The sequence below is a fragment of the Oncorhynchus keta genome, chromosome 9 (genome assembly GCF_023373465.1).
Source record: "Oncorhynchus keta strain PuntledgeMale-10-30-2019 chromosome 9, Oket_V2, whole genome shotgun sequence".
NCBI lineage: Eukaryota > Metazoa > Chordata > Actinopteri > Salmoniformes > Salmonidae > Oncorhynchus > Oncorhynchus keta.
In genome coordinates this window covers 31,172,313-31,197,564 of record NC_068429.1, presented here as the reverse complement: position 1 = coordinate 31,197,564, position 25,252 = coordinate 31,172,313, and the positions used below count along the sequence as shown (strand labels likewise).

The 25,252-nt window shown below is 42.2% G+C and overlaps 1 protein-coding gene across 1 annotated transcript in view; it reads left to right on the top strand.

The window, feature by feature from the left end:
- LOC118387543 (BMP/retinoic acid-inducible neural-specific protein 1) overlaps positions 1-24,920 on the top strand; it is a 168,761-nt gene extending 143,841 nt beyond the window's left edge. The window contains exons 6-8 of the mRNA XM_035776005.2: positions 2,939-3,175; positions 9,516-9,738; positions 21,575-24,920. Coding sequence (XP_035631898.1) covers positions 2,939-3,175; positions 9,516-9,738; positions 21,575-22,715 — 1,601 coding nt within the window. The 3' untranslated portion in view covers positions 22,716-24,920. The remainder of the gene's footprint in view (positions 1-2,938; positions 3,176-9,515; positions 9,739-21,574) is intronic.
- The last annotated feature ends 332 nt before the right edge of the window (positions 24,921-25,252 follow it).

The window sequence follows — 25,252 nt, the reverse complement described above, 5'->3', positions numbered from 1 at the left end:
GCAATTAACTGCCCCTCATTTTGCAGCCCAAATAAATGCTTCACAGAGTTCAAGTAACAGACACATCTCAACATCAACTGTTCAGAGGAGACTGCGTGAATCAGGCCTTCATGGTTGAATTGTTGCCAAGACACCACTACTAAAGGACACCAACAAGAAGAAGAGACTTGCTTGGGACATTAGACCAGTGGAAATCTGTCCTTTGGTCTGATGAGTCCAAATTTGTTGTGTCTTCGTAAAACAAAGAGTATGTGAACGGATGATCTCCACATGTGATCTCCCCGGCCAGGCACGACTCCAACACCATCATTAAGTTTGCAGACGACACAACGGTGGTAGGTCTGGTCACCGATAACGATGAGACAGCCTATATATAGGGAGGAGGTCAGAGACCTGGCCGGGTGGTGCCAGAATAAAAACCTATCCCTCAACATAACCAAGACTAAGGAGATGATTGTGGACGACAGGAAGAGGAGGACCGAGCACGCCCCCATTCTCATCGACGGGGCTCTAGTGGAGCAGGTTGAGAGCGTCAAGTTCCTTGGTGTCCACATCACCAACAAACTAGAATGGTTCAAACACACCAAGACAGTCGTGAAGAGAGCACAACAAAGCCTATTCCCCGTCAGGAAACTAAAAATATTTGGCATGGGTCCTCAGATTCTCAAAAGGTTCTACAGCTGCAACATCGAGAGCACTGGCTACATCACTGCCTGGTACAGCAATTGCTCTGCCTCCGACCGCAAGGCACTACAGAGGGTAGTGCGTACGGACCAGTACATCACTGGGGCAAAGCTGCCTGCCATCCAGGACCTCTACACCAGGCAGTGTCAGAGAAAAGCCCTAAAAATTGTCAAAAATCCCAGCCGCTCCAGTCTTAGACTTCTCTCTACTACCGCATGGCAAGCGGTACCGGAGTGCCAAGTCTAGGACAAACAGTTTTTACCCCCAAGCCATAAGACTCCTTAACAGGTAAACAAATGGCTACCCTGACTATTTGCATTGTGTGCCCCCCCCAACCCCTCTTTTACGCTACTGCTACTCTCTGTTTATCATATATGCATAGTCACTTTAACCATATCTACATGTACATACTACCTCAATCAGCCTGACTAACCGGTATCTGTATGTAGCCTCAATACTTTTATAGCCTCGCAACTGTATATAGCCTCGCTACTGTTATTTTTCACTGTCTTTTTTCTGTTGTTTGTTTTTCTATACTTACCTATTGTTCACCGAATACCTTTTTTGCACTACTGGTTAGAGCCTGTAAGTAAGCATTTCACTGTAAGGTTTCACTGTAACCTGTTGTATTCGGCGCACGTGACAAATAAACTTTGATTTGATTTGTGTGGTTCCCACCGTGAAGCATGGAGTAGGGGGTGTGATGGTGTGGTGGTGCTTTGCTGGTGACACTGTCTGTGATTGATTTATAATTAAAGGCAGACTTAACCAGCATGGCTACCGCAGCATTCTGCAGCGATACATCATCCCACCTGGTTTGTGCTATCATTTGTTTTCAACAGGACAATGACCCAACAAACCTCCAGGATGTGTATTGGCTGTTTGACCAAGAAGGAGAGCGATGGAGTGCTTCTTCAGATGACCTGGCCTCCACAATCATCAGACCTCAACCCAATTAAGATGGTTTGGGATGAGTTGGACCATAGAGTGAAGGAAAAGCAGCCAACAAGTGCTCAGCATACGTGGGAACTCCTTCAAAACTGTTGGAAAATCTTTCCTTCTGAAGCTGGTTGAGAGAATGGCAAGACTGTGCAAAGTTGTCATCAAGGCAACGGGTGGCTACTTTGAAGAATCTCAAATCTCAAATATATTTTGATTTATTTAACACTTTTTTTGGTTACTACGTGATTCTATATGTGTTATTTCCTAGCTTTTATGTCTTCACTATTATTCTACAATGTAGAAAAGTTCAAATAAAGAAAGACCCTTGAATGAGTAGGTGTGTCTATTCTGCCCTTGAGTTGCGTTCCCATGCAAAACTAGACAGATAGCTAACAACTAAGTCTTCAATAAAACTCCCAAGGCGTGACTTTTCTTGAATGAATATATTGAAACGTTTATGTTGTGAAACTGCAAAATACAGAAAAGAATATACTTTAGTGTTCAATTCACACCGACATACTGTAGATGTACATTAAACATTTGAAGTTGCATGAATACAAAGCACGCGCTAAGGTACCATGCATCTGGCATGATGCCAAACCATATAGCTAATTGTTAACCATATGGTAATTGCTCCTTTCATTACTCTAATAATGTATAACCATCTATGTAGAATAACAAAGCATATTACACTAAAAACAGTAACAAAACTACAGTATTGTATATTTTACAATTCGTTTGCATGACGCATGAGCAAAGTAATACAGCTAACGACATACACAAAAGGCATTGCAATTTGTGAGTAAATGCAACCAACATTGATATGTAAGAAACTATCAATAACAAGATTATCATCATTAGCTAAATGCTTGAATCGAACTTACAAACAAATATTTTTCCAAGGCTGAAGCGTGACAAGAAATAACTACATTGAAAGACCTGCACCGTAGCGTTGTTTGTAGCTGCTTCTATGCGTGCAAAACAAATTCTGAACTTCCCGTTTGCGTTGACTTTCTAAGTACCAGAAAGCGCCACTAGGGGGCAAATAACACCATTGAACACAATGAAAATCCAATTTAACCATTGTAATAAAATAATCTGTTATCTTCTAACAGGATGGCAGCACAGTGTCCAATCTTTTGACTGCTACTGAATATAGATTTTGAACCTGTATCTCAACATTCCCACACTGACACAGATGTACAGGTTAAACTTTCAGTTCAAATGCAATTTCATACTAACCTCCCTTTTCAAAACAGCATAACTGTGTTTTAGACATGTTTCTTATGAACCATTTCCCTTTGTGTTCCAGGTCTCCAGGTCATCTTTCCAGAGTACCTCCAGGAGAAGTTTGTCCAGTCAGCTCTGAGCTACATCATGTGTAACGGGGAGGGGGAGTACGTCTGCCGGAATAGCCAGTGTATCTGCATGTGTTCTGACGAGTACCCACAATGCAACTGTCCCATCACCGACATCCAGATCATGGAGAACACCCTGCTGGGACAGGCGGAGTCATGGGCAACCTCCTACAAGGACTTTGAGAACTCAGGTAAGCAGGGAATGATATTTGATAGCAAATTCTAGATTACTGTAAGTCTTGTTAGTCTACTGTACAATCTACTATAATTTTGTTCGGCCATGTGTCTTCGTCCACAAACAATAGGGGTGTGGTAATCGAAGTTGCTGTTGAGTACCTGTAACACATTAATTAACATTATGCTTAATTATTTTGTTATTTTACCCCCTTAAACTATAAAGTTAAATAAAGTTTAAATAAAAATAAATTAATTAAAAACTATATTCAATGAAATTTAAATCAACTTTATTCATAAAGCCCTTCTTACATCAGCTGATGTCACAAAGTGCTGTACAGAAACCCAGCCTAAAACCCCAAACAGCAAGCAATGCAGGTGTAGAAGCACAGTGGTTAGGAAAAACTTCCTAGAAAGTCCGGAACCTAGGAAGAAACCTAGAGAGGAACAAGGCTATGAGTGGTGGCCAGTCCTCTTCTGGCTGTGCCTGGTGGAGATTATAACAGAACATGACCAATATGTTCAAATGTTCATAGATGACCAGTAGGGTCAAATAATAATAATCACAGTGGTTGTAGAGGGTGCAACAGGTCAGCACCTCAGGAGTAAATGTCCTGAACGTGCGTTTGGATTAACAAAATAAGCTATTTGGACATGAATGATTAACTTTTCGAACAAATCAAACATTTATTGTGGAACTGGGATTCCTGGGAGTGCCTTCTGATGAAGATCATCAAAGGTAAGTGATTATTTATAATTCAATTTCTTACTAATGTTGACTAGACAATATGGCGGATATCTTTTTTGGCTGCTTTGTTGTCTGAACGCTGTACTCAGATTATTGCATGGTTTGCTTCTTCCGTAAAGATTTTTTAAAATCTGACACAGTGGTTGCATTAGGGAGAAGTATATCTCTAATTCCATGTATAACACTTGTATTTTCATCAACATTTATGATGAGTATTTCTCTGAATTGATGTGGCTCTCTGCACAATCACCGCATGTTTTAGAACTACTGAACGTAATGCGCCAATGTAAAATTAGATTTTTTTATATAAATATGCACTTTATCGAGCAAAACATACATGTATTGTGTAACACGAGTCTTATGAGTGTCATCTGATGAAGATCATCAAAGGTTATTGATTAATTTTACCTCTATTTGTGCTTTTTGTGACTCCTCTCTTTGGCTGGAAAAAATGTTTTTTTCTGTGATTTGGTGGTGACCTAACATAATCATTTGTGGTGCTTTTGATGTAAAGCATTTTTTAAATCAGACACTGTGGCTGGATTAACGAGAATTGTATCTTTAAAATAGTGTAAAATACTTGCATGCTTGAGGAATTTTAATTATGACATTTTTGTCGTTTTGAATTTGGCGCCCTGCACTTTCACAGGCTGTTGGCGACCGTTCCACATATCCCAGAGAGCTTAACCCCACCCACTTTGCAAAAGCACTGCTCCCACACCACTAGAGGGATATCTTCAACCACCAACTTACTATCCTGAGACAAGGCCGAGTATAGCCCACGAAGATCTCCCCGACGGCACGAAACCAAGGGGGGCGCCAACCCGGAAAGGAAGCTCACATCAGTGACTCAACCTACTCAAGTGACGCACTCATGCCATGCCCACGAAGATCTCCCCCACGGCACGAAACCAAGGGGGGCGCCATCCCGGAAAGGAAGCTCACATCAGTGACTCAACCTAATCAATGCTTCGTAGGCATGGCATGGAAGAGCACCAATAATCACCAATAAGCCAGTGACTCAGTCCCTGTAATAGGGTTTGAGGTAGAGAATCCCAGGGTGGTTCGTTGCAGTAGTCTAACCTAGAAGTGACAAAAGCATGGATTCATTTTTCTCCCACACTTTTGGACAGAAAGTTTCTGATTTCTAGATAGGTAGATGAAAAAAAGTTCTCCTTGAAACAGTCTTGATATGTTCATCAACAGAGAGATCATGATCCAGAGTAACGCCAAGGTCCACAATTTATTTGAGACGACTGTACAACCATCAAGATTAATTGTCAGATTCAACAGAATATCCCTTTGTTTCTTGGGACCAAGAACTAGCATCTCTATTTTGCCCGACTTTAATAAGTAGAACATTTTCCGCCATCCACTTCCTTATGTCTGAAATACAGTGTAACGGTTTTCTTGTGTCGAAGGAGAGGCGGAACAAAACACAGTGTGGTTATTATTCATGGTTCTTTAATAAAGAAACTATACATTAATAGACTAACAAAACCAAGAAATGTGAAAAACCAAAACAGCCCTATCTGATGCAAACACAGAGACAGGAACAATCACCCACAAAACCCAACACCAAACAGGCTACCTAAATATGGTTCCCAATCAGAGACAATGACTAACACCTGCCTCTGATTGAGAACCATATCAGGCCAAACACAGAAACAGACAAACTAGACACACAACATAGAATGCCCACTCAGATCACACCCTGACCAAACAAAACATAGAAACATACAAAGCAAACTATGGTCAGGGTGTGACATACAGGCTTCCAGGCAGGCTAATTTTGGGGCTTCACCATGTTTGATCGAAATGTACAGCTGTGTGTTGTCCGCATAGCAGTGAAAGTTAACATTATGTTTCTGAATGACATCTTCAAGAGGTAAAATATATAGTGAAAACAATAGTGGTCCTAAAACGGAGCTTTGAGGAACACCGGAATTTACAGTTGATTTTTCAGAGGAGTACGGTCCAGTATGCGGCTTGAAGGTTTAGAGGCCATGATTATTTTCATAAATGTGTCAAGAGATATAAATTCAGCAAAAAAGAAGAAACATCCCTTTTTCAGGACCCTGTCTTTCAAAGATAATGCGTAATAATTCAAATAACTTCACAAATCTTCATTGCAAAGGGTTTAAACACTGTTTCCCATGCTTGTTCAATGAACCATAAACAATTAATGAACATGCACCTGTGGAACGGTCGTTAAGACGCTAACAGCTTACAGACTGTAGGCAGTTAAGGTCACAGTTATGAAAACTTAGGACACTAAAGAGGCCTTTCTACTGACTCTGAAAAACACCAAAAGAAAGATGCTGAGGGTCCCTGCTCCTCTGCGTGAAGGTGCCTTAGGCATGCTGCAAGAAGGCATGAGGACTGCAGATGTGGCCAGGGCAATAAATTGCAATGTCTGTACTGTGAGACGCCTAAGACAGAGTTACAGGGAGACAGGACGGACAGCTGATTGTCCTCGCAGTGGCAGACCACATGTAACAACACCTGCACAGGATCGGTACATCCGAACATCACACCTGCGGGACAGGTACAGGATGGCAACAACAACTGCCCGAGTTACACCGGGAACGCACAATCCCTCCATCAGTGATCAGACTGTTCGCAATAGGCTGAGAGAGGCAGGACTGAGGCCTTGTAGGCCTGTTGTAAGGCAGGTCCTCACCAGACATCCCCAGCAACAACGTCACCTATGGGCACAAACCCACCGTCGCTGGACCAGACAGGACTGGCAAAAAGTGTTCTTCACTGACGAGTCACGATTTTGTCTCACCCGGGGTGATGGTCGGATTAACGTTTATTGTCAAAGGAATGGGTATTACACCGAGGCCTGTACTCTGGAGTGGGATTGATTTGGAGGTTGAGGGTCCATTATGGTCTGGGGCTGTGTGTCACAGCATCATCAGACTGAGCTTGTTGTCATGGCAGGCAATCTCAATGCTGTGCGTTACAGGGAAGACATCCTCCTCCCTCATGTGGTACCCTTTCTGCAGGCTCATTCTGACATGACCCTCCAGCATGACAATTCCACCAGCCATACTGGTCATTCTGTGCCTGATTTCCTGCAAGACAGGTATGTCAGTGTTCTGCCATGGCCAGCGAAGAGCCCGGATCTCAATCCCATTGAGCACGTCTGGGACCTATTGGATCGGAGGGTGAGGGTAAGGGCCATTCCCCCCAGAAATGTCCAGGAACTCGCAGGTGCCTTGGTGGAAGAGTGGGGTAACATCTCACAACAAGAACTGGCAAATCAGATGCTGTCCTTGAGGAGGAGATGCACTGGAGTCCTTAATGCAGCTGGTGGCCACACCAGATACTGACTGTTACTTTTGATTTTGACTCCCCCCCTTTGTTCAGGGACACATAATTTAATTTATGTTAGTCACATGTCTGTGGAACATGTTCAGTTTTTGTCTCAGTTGTTGAATCTTGTTATGTTCATACAAATATTTACAAATTATAAGTTAGTTGAAAATTAACACAGTTAACAGTGAGAGGACATTTCTTTTTGTGCTGGGTTTATTATTAAAAAACTTGAGTGTCTCCCTTGATCCTAAGTCCTGGCAGAGTTGTGCAGACTCAGGGCAACTGAGCCTTGGAGGAGTACGCAGATTTAAAGAGGAGTGTCACTTGCTTTCTAATGATGATGATCTTTTCGTCAAAGAAGTTCATGAATTTATCACTGCTGAAGTGAAAGCCATCCTCTCTTGGGGAATGCTGTTTTCTTTATTTAGCTTTGCGATAGTATCAAAAATACATTTTGGATTGTTCTTATTTTTCTCAATTCATTTGGAAAAATAGGATGATAGAGGGTTCTTTGATACTGCACGGTACTGTCTTTCCAAGCTGGTCGGAAGACTTCCAGTTTGGTGTGGCAGCATTTCAGTTCCAATTTTCTAGAAGCTTGCTTCAGAGCTCGGGTATTTTCTGTGTACCAGGGAGCTAGTTTCTTATGACAAATGTTTTTTTGTTTTTAGGACTGCGACTGCATCTAGGGTATTACGCAAGGTTAAATTGAGTTCCTCATTTAGGTGGTTATTCCTAAAGTAAAAGCAGAAAAAAAGGTAAAATTTTTGCCTAACACTTTCTCTCGCTGAACTTCTAACACGAGTGGGGCGGGCTTGGCTTCTTGGTAGTGATCGCAAGAGCAGCTGCTCACCGATTTGACAGCTCCAACACAGTTCCCCCTCTGACACCGCCAAAACATCTGCTATGCAGGTGTATGCTATGGCCGGTTAAGGCTTGATCTGATTGAATCTAGGCCTAAGAAAGCAATAAAGAGGGATGCAAATTATGAGGATATCCCATGATTTAGCTCCTTTCTTGGCTTCCGTCACTGGTTTCCGTCTCTGGAGAGGCCAGTTATGACTGTACGTTTGCATATAGACCTCAGCTAGGCATTAATGGCCGATCTGTCATTCAGTAGAACAGAAGCAGGTCTTTACAGCATCTAATATCCACAGAAAACAGTGGTATAATGGTATTTCCACTAACAGTAAGCTCTAAATTCATACTGTCAGCTGGTTTTTATCGGGTGTGTCTGCATTTTACGCGAGTCACCTTCTACACCTTCTACGATAACTTCTTGAAGCCAATCTGCAATAAAGTGGGGATGAATAATTCAAGGGCCCATTGGAACATCTTCTGTTTTAGAAAAAGTCTCCAGGAGTTAATCGTAAACAGTCAATTCTCTCTACCACCTCAGCCAGGTTTCACTAAGCACGCCACAGGCTAAATGGGTGTGAGGATATTGTCATTCAGTCAGATAGGGAAGCCACACACTATGCAATCAGCACAGGTTGAAACGATAACTTCTGTTGATACAGCTTGCAAAATTGAACATGTGCCCTTCAAAACAGATGTCATCATTATAAAACAGTTACAATCAAAACGCTATCTGCATTGTTTCAGTTGGAGAAACCCTATCAACAAACCACCATATTCCAAATGCCTAGCAAATGACCCACATTGCTGACAGTTATTTCTGGCCAAACACTCAGTCACATCACCAAGCATCCCCTGTCTCATCCCCTACTGATCAAGTCAGAATAGTGAAGTACAGAGAAGGCTGGTTACTCCCAAAGGGAATCGCTCAGGATCCACCTGACAGGGTTCGTACTTATATATTATTAACAAGTAATAAAAGGAGCCAAATAAAACCTGACAGCTATACATATATATATATATATATATATATATATATATATATATATATTTATATATTATAGAGGACACACAAAATGAGTTTGAGTCGCTCAAGGTCATTCATTGGCTGCAATGAATTCACTGAAGAGATTTCTAAGATGAAGTGCCTAGACATTTTTAAAACAAGGGTAGAAAACGGTGGATTCATATTCATCGAGAGTATTTTAGTTTGAGCAGATGTTATCAACATGATAAATGCCAATGGTATTTTGAGAGCTTAATTCAAGGCATGTAATGCATCATGTTTCCACTTAAGCTTCAGTTGAAACCCATGAGAACTGTAAGAAAAGATGACTGACCCAAAGTTGCACTGACAACAGACAGTCTTTGTTTGTTTCCCTCAATATCTCTCTCTCACTCACCCTCCCTCTCTCTCCCTCCTCCAGACGAGTTTAAGTCGTTCCTGAAGAGGCTGCCCTCCACCCACTTCCTGCCGGTCAGCAGTGTCCACCTCCTCTGGGGCAGTGACTGGGACCTGCAGGCCCGCTACCGCCTGCTCCAGAGCTCCCTGGAGACCCAGAGGCTCAAGATCCAGCGCACTGCCCGCAAGCTCTTTGGCCTCAGCATCCGCTGCCACCACAACCCCAACCACCAGATGCCTAGGGAGAGGTGGGTCTCAGAAGCAGTAAAAAGGCATTATGTAACCCTTATAATGCTGCATTGTTTTGGATAATATAGCATTTTGATGCTGATGTTGTGGAACACGGTACCACTCAAGGGTGTTTTCACATATAGTCAGAGATACACTGCAACATAGGTAGAGGTAGAGGAGTTTCAGTATTTTATTTCAGTGCTGCCTGTTGAAGTACTGTATGTGAATACTGTATGTGATGCATTTTGACTTTGAATTTGCTGGCTGCTATAGTTTTCTGTCCATAAAATCATGTAAACACCCAATGAACCCCAGTCCTACCTAGTATTTCACTATTTAGGATGAAAGATTATCTAACGGTGGGAGATCTCTGGACAGGTCAGTGCACAATGTGCCATCACCTACTGTGACTACAGACAGCACGTGTTGCTGCAGACATGGCACTGTGCTATGCTGTCTGAAATGGAGTCATTCATTCCACCCCTATAATGCCTGGGGTGTAGTGGAGGAAGGAGTCAGACGCAGGAGACAGAGAGTTCAGAGTAGCGCTACTACTTTTTTCACCAACCAGGTGAAAGCAGACGCCACTCAAAACAAATGCCCCAAAAACACAGTGGAACTAAACAGTCCCAAAAAAAAACACACGTACACAAACAACTGTGACTTACAGGCGTATATAATGAGTACACATAAAACAATCCCGCACACCCAGCAGGCGGGCCGGCTGGCTAATAAAGCCCAACTAATAAACCTAATTAACAACAGGCGTAACTAATAAACAGACAAGGAGGGGGAGGGAAAGGTCAGTGGCAGCTAGTAGGCCGGTGACGACGACCGCCGAGCGCCACCCGAACGAAAAGGGGATCCATCTTTGGTAGGAGTCGTGACAACCCCAAAATATACCAGACAACATGGGCTGAAATAACACACTAAATGCTTGACGTTAAAATATCCCAAAATGTGAGCTTGGATGAATGTCAATATACAAATAGAAAGAGAAAATCCACAAAATGTATGTTTTTGTGGTTAAGGAACAAGCAGCTGTCAACTGTCACTCAGGTAGAAGGAACACACCCACGCTCGGATGCATGCTTTGGCAAAGGGTTTGTTCGAAGGGTTTATCAAAGCAGTACATACTCCGTGCTCGGCAGAGCACACATCAAGGATGCCTGATGGCACTGTGAAGAGAAACTGTTTGTTTATTTGTTTCTGTACTGTGTGTGTGTGTGTGTGTGTGTGTGTGTGTGTGTGTGTGTGTGTGTGTGTGTGTGTGTGTGTGTGTGTGTGTGTGTGTGTGTGTGTGTGTGTGTGTGTGTGTGTGTGTGTGTGTGTGTGTGTGTGTGTGTGTGTGTGTGTGTGTGTGCGTGCGTGCCTGTGAATTATTGTGTGTCGGTGTGTGCATGTATGTGTGTGTGAGTGAATGATTGTGTGCCTGTGCGTGTATGTTTGCGTGTGCGCATGCATCCGTGGAAGTAAGAGATGCACTGTGTCAATAGGCATAATTTCCTTCAGACCAGTAGCCACATCCATGTTTCTCTTTGATACCACCAATACAGCATAAACTAGACATAGTGATACTACTGTTTGTATCATGTTTTCTCTGGAGACATACAATACACAGGGCTGATATGATGAATTAGTCCCTTGCTGTTGGGCTTAGTTCATATACATAAATAACTGGTTTAACAATTTGTTTTTATATTCAAGCACACATATTAGCAGGTAGGCTGTGCACTCCCACAGCTTTTAGGATAAGTTAAGGTGAAATCTTGTTCTGAATTTCATCTAAATCTGTATGCAATATAGTGCAATGCAACTCTATTTAAAAAGCACACAAATCCACACCAGCACCAGTACATCCAGTACTGGTAGAGGCAGCAGTAGACCTTGTTGTCCTGCTGCTCAGAATTGAACTGAGGGCCCAGCCTCTCTGGTGGCATGGCCTTTGCCCTGAAGAGCCGAGTTGGAGAGAGAAAAGACTGCCTGTTACAACCAAGCAAGCCCTTCTACTGATCTACTGCCCGCTGACGGGACACAAGTCTATAATAATAGGGAGCAAGGCTGCTGTAGTCCCCCTCGAACTCCGGTAGTGGAGAGCCTTGGACAACTGCAGTAACAATATTAACAATATTAGTCCAGTCTCTCCAGGTTTGGAGGAGGTTTCTCCACAGTGTGACCCTACTGTGGAAGGCTACTTGGCTCCAGACCTGCAGGGGGAAACCCAGGGAGGACTTTTGATTGTTGTGGCTTGACCTCTGTCTGCTCCCTATAGTCTAATTGATAATCTTAAGGATCTGACCCTTTTTAAAATATTCGCCTAAAATGACATACCCAAATCTAACTGCCTGTAGCTCAGGACCTGAAGCAAGGATATGCATATTTTTGATAGCATTTGAAAGGACACTTTGACATTTGTGGAAATGTGAAATTAATGTAGGGGAATATAGCACATTACAACTGGTAAAAGATAATGTAAAGGAAAAAAAATGCATCTTTGAAATGCAAGAGAAAGGCCAATATATGACTTAGGAATCTACGCGGAATTTAGATTTTGGCCACTAGATGGCAACAATGTATGTGCAAAGCTTTAGACTAATCCAATGAACCATTGCATTTCTATTCGAAATGTTGTATAAAGACTGCCCAAATGTGCCTAACTGGTTTATTAATACATTTTCAAGTTCATAACTGTGCACTCTCCTCAAAGAATAACATGGTATTCGTTCACTGTAATAGCTACTGTAATTTGGACAGTGAAGTTAAATTAACAAGAATTTAAGCTTTCTGCCCAAATCAGATATGTCTATATCCTGGGAAATGTTATTGTTACTTCTTATTAGCCTATGTTAGCTCAACCGTCCTGTGGAGGGGACACCGATCCTGTAGAGGTTTTAAATCTCACTGTTACACAATCCACAGGCAATCTACACGCATAGCTGGACCGTACCCTTTTAAACATTGATGGTGTTTTTGCAGGGATAATGAGTGGAATATTCAAAGCAGCACAGAGTAGAGCTTCATCGTCGGTTTCATTTTAGCATGCTGTGGTACTGGATGTACTGCAGAACTAGGATCATGAGATTTTGTGTTTTACTGTGAGCCACTACATTTTTCCTGGTCAGATCTCATGGTCAAGAAATACTCCTGGCCCTCTGCATAAACAAATGACTACACAACCATGAACCATGTGCGTAAGTCATATTTTCATAGGCTTAAGCTTGAGCTACAGTGAAGGATGGTGTTTGCTTATTTAAGCCTGGTTGCCATTTCATGGACACATACGCCATATCTCTAAGATAAATGTGTTATTCTATCAAAGAACCGACTGTAATTAAATGAGCAACCAAAGCGTGGCGTCCGTCTCCACATATGAAAGGCCTCAGATAAGTCTCTGTCCCTCAGTGATGGCTAGGTCTAATTGCAGTCATTTGTCATTTAAGTCATTCAGCAGAAGCTCTTATCAAAAGCAACTTACAATATTGAGTGCATGCATTTCCATACTGGGCCACTGTGGGAATCAAACCCACAATGCTGGTACCATAAGCGGCAGTTTCTACCAACTGAGCCACACTGTACCTCATCAGCCTGGAGCTGTTAGCCTGGAGGTGGAATGAGCTCACATTAGAAAAACATGAGATGTGTTACGAGGTAAAAACAATATGTTTTTAACGGTAATATCAAATAGCATAACTCCCGACCAAATAATCAGCAACTGTATCTATGTATCAAAGTAATTATCCTTAGACAGACTTTAGCATGTTTACCGACTTTGACAGGGTTATGGATGTTAAGATACACTACATGACCAAAAGAATGTGGACACCTGCTCGTAGAAAATCTACTTCCAAAATCATGGGCATTAATATGGAGTTGGTCCTCCTATGCTCTTACAACAGCCTCCACTCTTCTGGGAAGGCTTTCCACTAGATGTTGGAACATTGCTGAAGGGACTTGCTTCCATTCAGCCACAAGAACATAAGTGAGGTCGGACACTGATGTTGGGCGATTAGGCCTGGCTCACAGTTGGTGTTCCAATTCATCCCAAAGGTATTCGATGGGGTGAGGTCAGGGCTCTGTGCAGGCCAGTCAAGTTCTTCCACACCAATCTTGACAAACCATTTCTGTATGGACCTCACTTTGTGCATGGGGGCGTTGTTATGCTGAAACAGGAAAGGGCTTTCCACAAAATCGTCTAGAATGTCATTGTATGCTGTAGCGTTAAGATTTCCCCTCATAGGAACTAAGTGGCCTAGCCCGAACCATGAAAAACAGCCCCAGACCATTATTCCTCCTCCTCCAAAATGTACAGTTGGCACTATGAATTTGAGCAGGTAGCGTTCTCCTGAGATCCGCCAAACCCAGATTCGTTCATCAGATTGCAAGATGGTGAAGCTTGATTCATCACTCCAGAGAACGCGTTTCCACTGCTACAGAGTCCAATGGCGGTGAGCTTTACATCACTCCAGCCGACGCTTGGCATTGCGCATGGTGATTTTAGGCCTGTGTGCGGCTGCTCGGCAACACATAACTAGAAACCAGAAAGCTAAATCCGCTCATTTGAAGGGGTGTCCATATACTTTTGCATATGTAGTGCATGTCTGGTACATAATAACTCCCTTACATAAGAACTTCTATCAGTAATGAAATCACAGGCTATTTTTGTCCTCCAATGTAATGCACCAATAGGAAAATTATGTCATTAAATCATCAGTATCGTCAAATATATATCCTTCTCTGTATCTCTCTTTCTCTCTGTATGCTGTGCCTCCCTCTCTCTTGTATTTCTCTCATTTTATCCTTCTCTCTTTCTTCTTCACTCATTCCCCTACACAGAAGGGGACTTGTGAGCTGTCTGATGCCCCGTTACAAACACTGAGATTGTGCTGTGATTCGCAAAACAAACAGCATTCATTCCCACTAATTTCCAACTCATCCCCTGTGGAAAACTCAACCCAGTCACTTGTTTTGGAGGGAAATGAATAAGGAAAAATACAACTACCAGCATGATGCGCTCAAACTGCATATTGTGGAAAGCAGTTATTTGATGGAACATATTTTACCCCCATTTTTCAGACAGTGGAGGCTTCTCAGAGGAGGAAGGGGAGGATCATCCTCCCAGTGAATTTCATAAAAATAAAAATAGTGAAACATTCAAAAGTAAACTTTTTAACATAAAAATATACTATATAATATACTAATATATTCACATCACCAAATAATTGATTAAAACAAACTGTTTTGCAATGAAGGTCTGCAGTAGACTCAACAGCACTCTGTAGAGTAGCACAATGGTGTAGCCAGAGGACAGCTAGTTTCCGTCCTCCTCTGGGTATATTGATTTCTATACAAAACCTATGAGGCTCATGGTTCTCGCCCCCTTCCATATAATTACACAGTAATTATGACGAGTTCCGCAGGATGTTTTCCAACCTATCAGAGCTATTGCAGCATGAACTGACATGTTGTCCACCCAATCAAAGTATCAGAGAATGAATCTAGTACTGAAAGCATAAGCTACAGTTAGCTAGCACTGCAGTACATGAAATGTGGTTAGTAGTTGACTCAAAGAGAGAGAAAGACAATAATTGAACAGTTTTGAACAAATTAATTTCTTCAAAAATAAAGGAGAAGCAAGAGAGAGAGATGTATTTTGTTGCATTTGTTTCACTTTCACCTACTTAACTAGTGAATGCAGCTAGCTAGTTTAGCCTACTCAAACACCTGCCTCAAACAGAGAGGGATGGTAAGTTAGCTAGCTGGCTAAGGCTATCCAAAACTGGAACTTTTCCATGTCAAGGTAAACAAATCAAATCAAATGTATTTACATAGCCCTTCTTACATCAGCTGATATCTCAAAGTGCTGTACAGAAACCCAGCCTAAAACCCCAAACAGCAAGCAATGCAGGTGTAGAAGCACAGTGGCTAGGAAAAAGTCAGAAACCTAGGAAGAAACGTAGATAGGAACCAGGCTATGAGGGGTGGCCAGTCCTCTTCTGGCTGTGCCAGGTGGAGATTATAACAGAACATGGCCAAGATGTTAAAATGTTCATAAATGACCAGTATGGTCAAATAATACTAATCACAGTAGTTGTCGAGGTTGCAGCAAGTCAGCACCTCAGGAGTAAATGTCAGTTGGCTTTTTATAGCCGATCATTATTAAGAGCATCTCTACCGCTCATGATGTCTCTAGAGAGTTGAAAACAGCAGGTCTGGGACAGGTAGCAAATCCGGTGAACGGGTCAGGGTTCCATAGCCACAGGCAGAACAGTTGAAACTGGAGCAGCAGCACGACCAGGTGGACTGGGGACAGCAAGGAGTCATCATGCCAGGTAGTCCTGAGGCATGGTCCTAGGGCTCAGGTCCTCCGAGAGAGAGAAAGAAAGAGAGAAAGCATACTTAAATTGAGCAGGTAGCGTTCTCCTGAGATCCGCCAAACCCAGATTCGTTCATCAGATTGCAAGATGGTGAAGCTTGATTCATCACTCCAGAGAACGAGTTTCCACTGCTCCAGAGTCCAATGGCGGTGAGCTTTACATCACTCCAGCCGAGACGTACTCCAGATATAACAAACTGACCCTCGTCAGTGACTCAACCTACTCAAGTGATGCACCCCTCCTAGGGACGGCATGAAAGAGCACCAGTAAGCCAGTGACTCAGCCCCTGTAATAGGGTTAGAGACAGAGAATCCCAGTGGAGAGAGGGGAACAGCAAGGGCGGTTCGTTGCTCCAGAGCCTTTCCATTCACCTTCACACTCCTGGGCCAGTCTACACTCAATCATAGGAACCACTAAAGAGATGAGTCATCAGTAAAGACTTAAAGGTTGAAACCTAGTCTGCGTCTCTCACATGGGTAGGCAGACCATTCCATAAAAATGGAGCTCTATAGGAGAAAGCCCTGCCTCCAGCTGTTTGCTTAGAAATTCTAGGGACAATAATGATCTCGCCATCACGGTTGACAACTCCATTGTGTCCTCCTCCCAGAGCGCTAAGAACCTTGGCGTGATCCTGGACAACACCCTGACGTTCTCAACTAACATCAAGGCGGTGTCCCGTTCCTGTAGGTTCATGCTCTACAACATCCGCAGAGTACGACCCTGCCTCACACAGGAAGCGGCGCAGGTCCTAATCCAGGCACTTGTCATCTCCCCGTCTTGATTACTGCAACTCGCTGTTGGCTGGGCTCCCTGCCTGTGCCATTAAACCCCTACAACTCATCCAGAACGCCGCAGCCCGTCTGGTGTTCAACCTTCCCAAGTTCTCTCACGTCACCCCGCTCCTCCGCTCTCTCCACTGGCTTCCAGTTGAAGCTCGCATCCGCTACAAGACCATGGTGCTCGCCTACGGAGCTGTGAGGGAACGGCACCTCAGTACCTCCAGGCTCTGATCAGGCCCTACACCCAAACAAGGGCACTGCGTTCATCCACCTCTGGCCTGCTCGCCTCCCTACCACTGAGGAAGTACAGTTCCCGCTCAGCCCAGTCAAAACTGTTCGCTGCTCTGGCCCCCAATGGTGGAACAAACTCCCTCACGACGCCAGGACAGCGGAGTCAATCACCACCTTCCGGAGACACCTGAAACCCCACCTCTTCAAGGAATACCTAGGATAGGGTAAGTAAGGGTAAGTAATCCTTCTCACCCCCTTCTCCCCCCAACAAGATTTAGATGCAAGTGGCTGTTCCACTGGTTGTCATAAGGTGTATGCACCAATTTGTAAGTCGCTCTGGATAAGAGCGTCTGCTAAATGACTTAAATGTAAATGTAATTAGGAGGCCTGCGTCTTGTGACCATAGCATACGTGTAGGTATGTACGGCAGGACCAAATCAGAGAGATAGGTAGGAGCAAGCCCATTTAATGCTTTGTAGGTTAGCAGTAAAACCTTGAAATCAGCCCTTGCCTTAACGGGAAGCCAGTGTAGGGAGGCTAGCACTGGAGTAATATGATCACCTTTATTTGTTCTAGTCAGGATTCTAACAGCCGTATTTAGCACTAACTGAAGTTTACTTAGTGCTTTATCTGGGTAGACGGAAAGTAGAGCATTGCAGTAGTCTAACCTAGAAGTAACAAAAGCATGGATACATTTTTCTGCATCATTTTTGGACAGAATGTTTCTGATTTTTGCAATGTTACGTAGATGGAAAAAAGCTGTCCTTGAAACAGTCTCGATATGTTTGTCAAAAGAGAGATCAGGGTCCAGAGTAATGCCGAGGTCCTTCACAGTTTTATTTGAGACGATTGTACAACCATCAAGATTAATTGACAAATTCAACAGAAGATCTCTTTGTTTCTTGGGACCTAGAACTAGCATCTCTGTTTTGTCCGAGTTTAAAAGTAGAAAGTTTGCAGCCATCCACTTCCTTATGTCTGAAACACAGGCTTCTAGCGAGGGCAATGTTGGGGCTTCACCATGTTTCATTGAAATGTTCAGCTGTGTGTCATCCGCATAGCAGTGAAAGTTAACATTATGTTTTCGAATGACATCCCCAAGAGGTAAAATATATAGTGAAAACAATAGTGGTCCTAAAATGGAACCTTGAGGAACACCGAAATTTACAGTTGATTTGTCAGAGGTCAAATCATTCACAGAGACAAACGGATATCTTTTCGACAGATAAACCAGGCCAGAACTTGTCCGTGAAGACCAATTTGGGTTTCCAATCTCTCCAAAAGAATGTGGTGATCGATGGTATCAAAAGCAGCACTAAGGTCTAGGAGCACAAGGACAGATGCAGAGCCTTGGTCTGATGCCATTAAAATGTCATTTACCACCTTCACAAGTGCAGTCTCAGTGCTATGATGGTGTCTAAAACCAGACTGAAGCATTTCGTATACATTGTTTGTCTACAGGAAAGCAGTGAGTTGCTGCGCAACATCTTTTTCTAATTCGATATAGGCCGATAGTTTTTTATATTTTGTGAGTCAAGGTTTGGCTCTTTCAAGAGAGGCTTTATTACTGCCACTTTTAGTGAGTTTGGTACACACCCGGTGGATAGAGAGCCGTTTATTATGTTCAACATAGGAGGGCCAAGCACAGGAAGCAGCTCCTTCAGTAGTTTAGTTGGAATAGGGTCCAGTATGCAGCTTGAAGGTTTAGAGGCCATGATTATTTTCATCAATGTGTCAAGTGATTAAGTGCTAAAACACTTGAGTGTCTCTCTTGAATCTAGGTCCTGTCAGAGTTGTGCAGACTCAGGACAACTGAGCTTTGGAGGAATATGCAGATTTAAAGAGGAGTCCCTAATTTGCTTTCTAATGATCATGATCTTTTCCTCAAAGATGTTCATGAATTTATTACTGCTGAAGTGAAAGCCATCCTCACTTGGGGAATGCTGCTTTTTAGTTTTCTGTGAGACAGTATCAAAAATTAATTTAGGATTGTTCTGTTTTTCCTCAATTAAGTTGGAAAAATAGGATGATCGAGCAGCAGTGAGGGCTCTGCTTTATTTTAATTTATTTTAATTGTATTTTTTTTATCTTTTGGTTGTTTTAATTTATTGTCACTGGGGCCTGACGGTGTAACTGGCTGTACACTATACTGCAAAATTGTATCTAGTAGCTATGTTGACTCTGAGTTAGCTAATGTGGTGACAACAATGTAGGATGTGTATAGCATTTAGTGGTTATGATATGAAGGCTTGGCTTGGAAAGGTTTTTTCGCCTGGTCAAAGACAGCTGTTGTGTTGTGCACTGAACTTCACAAGCGAAGGGAAAAGGTGAGAGGAGGACAGCGCGTAGATGCGAGAAGGAATCATTCAACGAGAAAAGTGATCATGCTGTTTGTTTGTGGCTGCTATGAAAGTGAACTGTGTGTGGGCTATCAGGGTGTATTCATTACGACAAATTCTGTTGAAAAACATTTCTTAAAGGAAATTAAATGGAATGAAACAAGGATATACAAATTAGTCCAATAGAAACTCTTGTTTGCAACTGGACTAATGAATACACCCTAGATCAGCTAGTAGATGCAGGCAGGAGTGTACAATGTGGTATTGAATGTGTCACTGTCGGTCACTTTGATTTCTCAAATTTTCTCTCGACCTATTCACCTACATTGTAAACTTTAATTCGTAGCCTAAGTTGTAGCAACCTCATGATGGGTATAGGGAAAATGTGAGAATCGTGTAGTAGCAGAAACATATCGATGTTACATTGAGCTGGGTGAATGGAATATGAATGAGAGTCGTCCAATATGCTGTAATAGAAAAAAGGCCATGCTCCCCCCCAAAAAACCTCCTCCGTATTCTTAAACGGCACCGACCACACACACACAAAACTCAACCAAAAATGGTTCTTCAAAGGGTTCTCCTATGGGGACAGTCGAATAACCCTTTTAGTATCTCAATATAACCTTTTTTTCTTAGTGTATTGTGTTTTCTGAAGCTTTTGAGACAAGTTTGTCAAAATGGTGTTCTGTACAGTTTATCCTTGCTACAAACATAATTGAAAACCTGTCTATAAGTTTTGTCTGTCAACTTTGTTTGTTTAGTCATGGTACATTTATCAATCTCCTCTGTGAAACATTCAAGATTCCTCTCAAGATTCAAGATGCTCTTACATGAACACTGGAACCTATTTTACAGTCCAACACAATGGCCATTGGCTTTGTCTTTATGTCCTGTAGAGATAAGAGCGGGATGAATTTGTGGCCGTCAACAATAGCATTATTTTCTCAAAGTGCATAGTAGGGTCAATGTTGCGGGACATGCATTCAGTCTTGTCTTTGTTATTTCATAATGTTACTCTTATCCTTGGATACTCCTCAGTTAAGGGGAACACAAAGAGATAGGGACTTTTATCTGGGTAGGACTGAAAATATGTGCAGACATTATGAAGACTGCCTTATAAGTACATCTGCTTTTTGTCAGTTTAATCAGTGTTCACAAAGTAATGGATTCAGGTTGATGCAATAATTGCTTAGTAAAGACACTGCAAAGATGAAAATGTTAAATGGATTCAAATATATTTTCTCAGATCTGAACTTAATTTGTTCAGAATCAGTGCTAACTCAAAGTAAAACTTTCCAATCATGTATCCATACAGCTAAAGCAGTTTTCACCTTTTGGAATATGTCTCATTATAATTGTACATTAATCCTCAAATCCTCATATCCTTCAACCTATTTCACATCCCAGAGGTGAAAAAGTAGTTTGAGTCTGAAGAGTGTTTCCTCTCTCCCCTTCCCATGCCCTACCCATGGTTCATTTTGGGATGGCTTGGGGCTCCCTGGCCTTTCAAGCACCAGGTCATCCGTCGTTGTTACCATGCCGGTTCATTAGCATATCAGGCTAACCTTTAGCTCATCCTCTCAATCCTCTCCTAGAAATCAGGATTCTGGATTCACCCTCATCTCACAGTCTCCCAGTAGAGCGTTTCAGTACTGTCAAGTTGACAGAAAGGGATGCCTGAGGGAGAATAAGAGACGCGTTTTGCATAGGAAATAATGCTGCCATCCCACATGAAGGAAATAAAGGAACTCCGTCTTTGATGAATACATTATCCCCTCCAATGACTACACCTATACAAACAGTACCAGGCTGTGGCAGTGACAGTGGAATTTAATCCTCAGACTTTAACACCGAGTTTGTGCTTGCTAAACAGTCATTAATAATGGTGCATTTGTTTTATCCCTGTATCTCCCCTCCCATTGTTGTATTTTCCCTGTCGGTCACTCTGGCTCTGACACTCTGTTTCTTCTTCTCCTCCTTTCTTCTTCTGCTCCTTTCTTTTCTCTCTCTCTTTCTTTCTTTCTTTCTTTCTTTCTTTCTTTCTTTCTTTCTTTCTTTCTTTCTTTCTTTCTTTCTTTCTTTCTTTCTTTTCACTTACTTCCATTATCTTTCTCTCTATCCATTCTCCAGGTCTGTGATGCAGTGGCTAAACAGGGTCCAGTCCTTCCTCTACTGCAATGAGAATGGTTTCTGGGGGACCTTCCTGGAGAGCCAGAGGACGTGCGTGTGCCACACGGGTGTCACCCTATGCCAGAGACCCATCCCATGTATCATCGGGGGCAACAACAGCTGTGCCATGTGCAGCCTGGCCAACATCTCGCAGTGCGGCTCCTGCAATAAGGGCTACAAGCTGTACAGAGGTCGCTGTGAGCCCCAGAATGTGGACTCTGAGCGCAGCGAGCAGTTCATCAGCTTCGAGACCGACCTGGACTTCCAGGACCTGGAGCTCAAGTACTTGCTCCAGAAGATGGACTCGCGTCTCTACATCCACACCACCTTCATAAGCAACGAGATCCGCCTGGAGACATTCTTCGACCCACGGTGGCGCAAGCGCATGTCCCTGACCCTGAAGAGCAACAAGAACCGGATGGACTACCTCCACATGATCAACGGACTGTCCATGAAGATCTGCCAGATGCGCAACAGCAGCATTGACCCCATGTTCTTTGTTTACGTTAACCCGTTCAGCGGCAGCCACTCGGAGGGTTGGAGCATGCCCTTTGGCGAGCACGGCTACCCGCGCTGGGAGAAAACAAGGCTGGGGAACTCCCAGTGCTTCAACTGGACCCTGCTGCTAGGCAACCGGTGGAAGACGTTCTTTGAGACAGTACACATCTACCTACGAAGCCGAGCCAAGGTGCCCACCGGGCTGCGCAACGATACGGGCCACGGTCCCGTCGACTTGTCCGATCCTAACAAGCGCCAGATCTACATCAAGATCTCTGACATCCAGGTGTTTGGCTACAGCTTGCGCTTCAACGCTGACCTGCTCCGTAGCGCCGTGCAGCAGGTGAACCAGTCGTACACACAGGGGACTCAGTTTTACTCCTCCTCCTCTGTCATGCTCTTGCTACTGGACATTAGGGAGCGGATTAACCGCCTGGCCCCTCCAGTGGCGCCCGGGAAACCCCAGCTGGACCTGTTTTCATGTATGCTGAAGCACAGGCTCAAGCTGAACAACAGCGAGATGATCCGGGTCAACCATGCCTTGGACATGTACAACACAGAGATACTGAAACAATCAGATCACCTGACTACCAAACTCTGCTGAGATACAGTAAACAAACAAACAAAAAGAAGATCAAACAGATACTAAAAATATAACTGTTTGGGAATATTCCTTTTTATTTACTTATCTCTTTTTTTTCTTGTTGGACCTTTTTGTTCTGCCTTTTGATGTACTATTAACAACTTTGTAAGTGTAATTGTTAAAGAGAAATCCAAAACATTGATGAAGCCTTTTAGTTGGATAAAGAAGAAGATTCATAGAAACCACTTTAAAGACTGTACCATATTTGTCCCAGCATGTCTCTCATTTCCTAAAATAGCATAAAAAGAGAATAAGAAAAACATGTATCCATCTTCTGGTGACAAAGAGGCCTTTATTTTACTCTAAGGGAACAAAGGTTATATCTGAAACTGCCATTCTTTACTAAGTTAAACATTTTTAGTTACATTAGGGCAGACCAGATATCATCATTTTATTTCAGTGAATATGCTTTATCAACAAACAAAATATTACAAATATGTAACATGACAGTTTAATACAGTATGAAGGCATTTATACATTTTAAGGGTTAAATAACCTAGCAAACTGTAAGCTGTAAGCGTTAGCTATATATTCTCTTTGAAAAATGGATAATCCATGACAAGTCTGCATACCGTTCTTTGTGTAGTAAGGTATAAGGCAGCGGATAGTCATTTCATGTCAAATAACGGAAGCCAGCTGTTTATATACTGTATGTGTATACCTTTATTTCGCCTGATGCTTATTGATGTTCGTTAATTGAATGTGTCATTTGAGAGCGAGTGAATCCAGACAAAGCTAAAAACTTGTCTTTAGGCACTTACCTCCCATGTTTGAAATTCTACCTGCATTTCCCATGAGGTGGTTTCTTCTGGTGCCTGAGTATATATTGTGGTCTGAAGATGAACAATCAATGCTACTTCGTACAGCTTTGCAAAATGTACACCTTGTGACTGCTGATGTGTCAAGCTTTACGGCACATGGATCATTCACGTACATCTGCAACAGACACCATAAAAGCCATACATTTCCCTGAGTACACATAAGACATGGAAAAGCACCCCATACATTTTTTAAAAACATGAAAAATGTCCTATTTGTGTTTTTTATGTAGTTGTTATCCCCACCCCCAATTAATTTAAAATGGAGGACAGCACAGTGGACAAAGAGAGTATATTCTGTGGAATTATGGGATGACATTGTAAGGTCATTGGATTTCTGTTAAATAGAGTGAACCCAGATGAGAAACAGATGAGAAATATAAAAGCTTCAAATACTTCTGTTGATTTTAATCTTTATTTTCTTAATGCCACGTTGGATCTTAACTTTCTAATGACCATGCAAAACAGATTTTAACCCTCAGAAACAAGGTTGTTTAATATTTCTAGTCATACTTTATTGAAAGCACCGGCATGAAATATGTTTATAGCTATATATAGCTACAGAATTTAACATAATGTCAAACGTCATACTATCTCAGAAGTATCAAAGAACACTACCTATATTATTATTAAGTGCCTGTTACCTATCCCTTTCAAATACTTAGAGGAGGGAAATTGCTCTTAGTTTAGTTACAGTACGAACATTAAAATACAAGATAGACATTCAAAGGAATTTAGCAACTCAGACCACATCAATGCAGATCTGTTGCTCATCTCATCCTGAGATACATGTTTTCTACCTAAAGGCCGGCTGGTTTGTGCATGTGGGAAAATTAACCATCAGTAAGAGATTGAAGTCTCAATTTCCTGACACTGTCTCTCCTATGTACATTATACCTGTAAATAGAAACGTTGTGTTGTAATAGTTATAACATCAAAGACAACATGAATTATAGTAATTTCAAGAGAACAAAAGAGGCCATTATTACTGAGAATAACCACAATTACTGTTGGTGTACCTTGCACAAATTACAATTACACTCCATTCTCAAGTTATGTACTTCATTATGAATCTCAGAGAGGGATGGTAATTTTTGACTGTTTTGATCAAAGTATATGAAATATACAATATGAAATTAGTTAGTTTTGACCACTGCATACATGAAACAAGCACACATTAGCTCTATCAGCATAACATCACTGCAATGTTCCATGGATACATTTGAAGATACAGCTCCTAATACCTTGCATATGTAATTTTTGCTGTTATGTTGAAATCATTATATCAGCTTATTTCAAATGAATGTTTCATATAATAATCTATTTCTCATTAAAAGGCTATATTTAATAAGAAGAGCAATGTTTGTCTTTACCGCAACACTAGACAGTAGTCACAATAGATGGGATATAGTCAAGGTTGTAATTTCTGTCATTGGACATTGCTTTGTTTACATAGAAAAATGCCATGCGTTTTGCTTTCAATGAGGCCCAGACCAACCCTAAAAAGTAAATGTTCATTTAAACTGAGAGACAACAGCAGCAGGGTGGATTAGCATTTATTTCTTTATTCAAAACGTCCTGTTTAGTTCTCACAACAACACCCACACAGCACCACATTAAACCCTTGTTGTACTGCTTGTTGTGATGTAACTGTAATTTAGCGTTTGAAGGTTACATTTT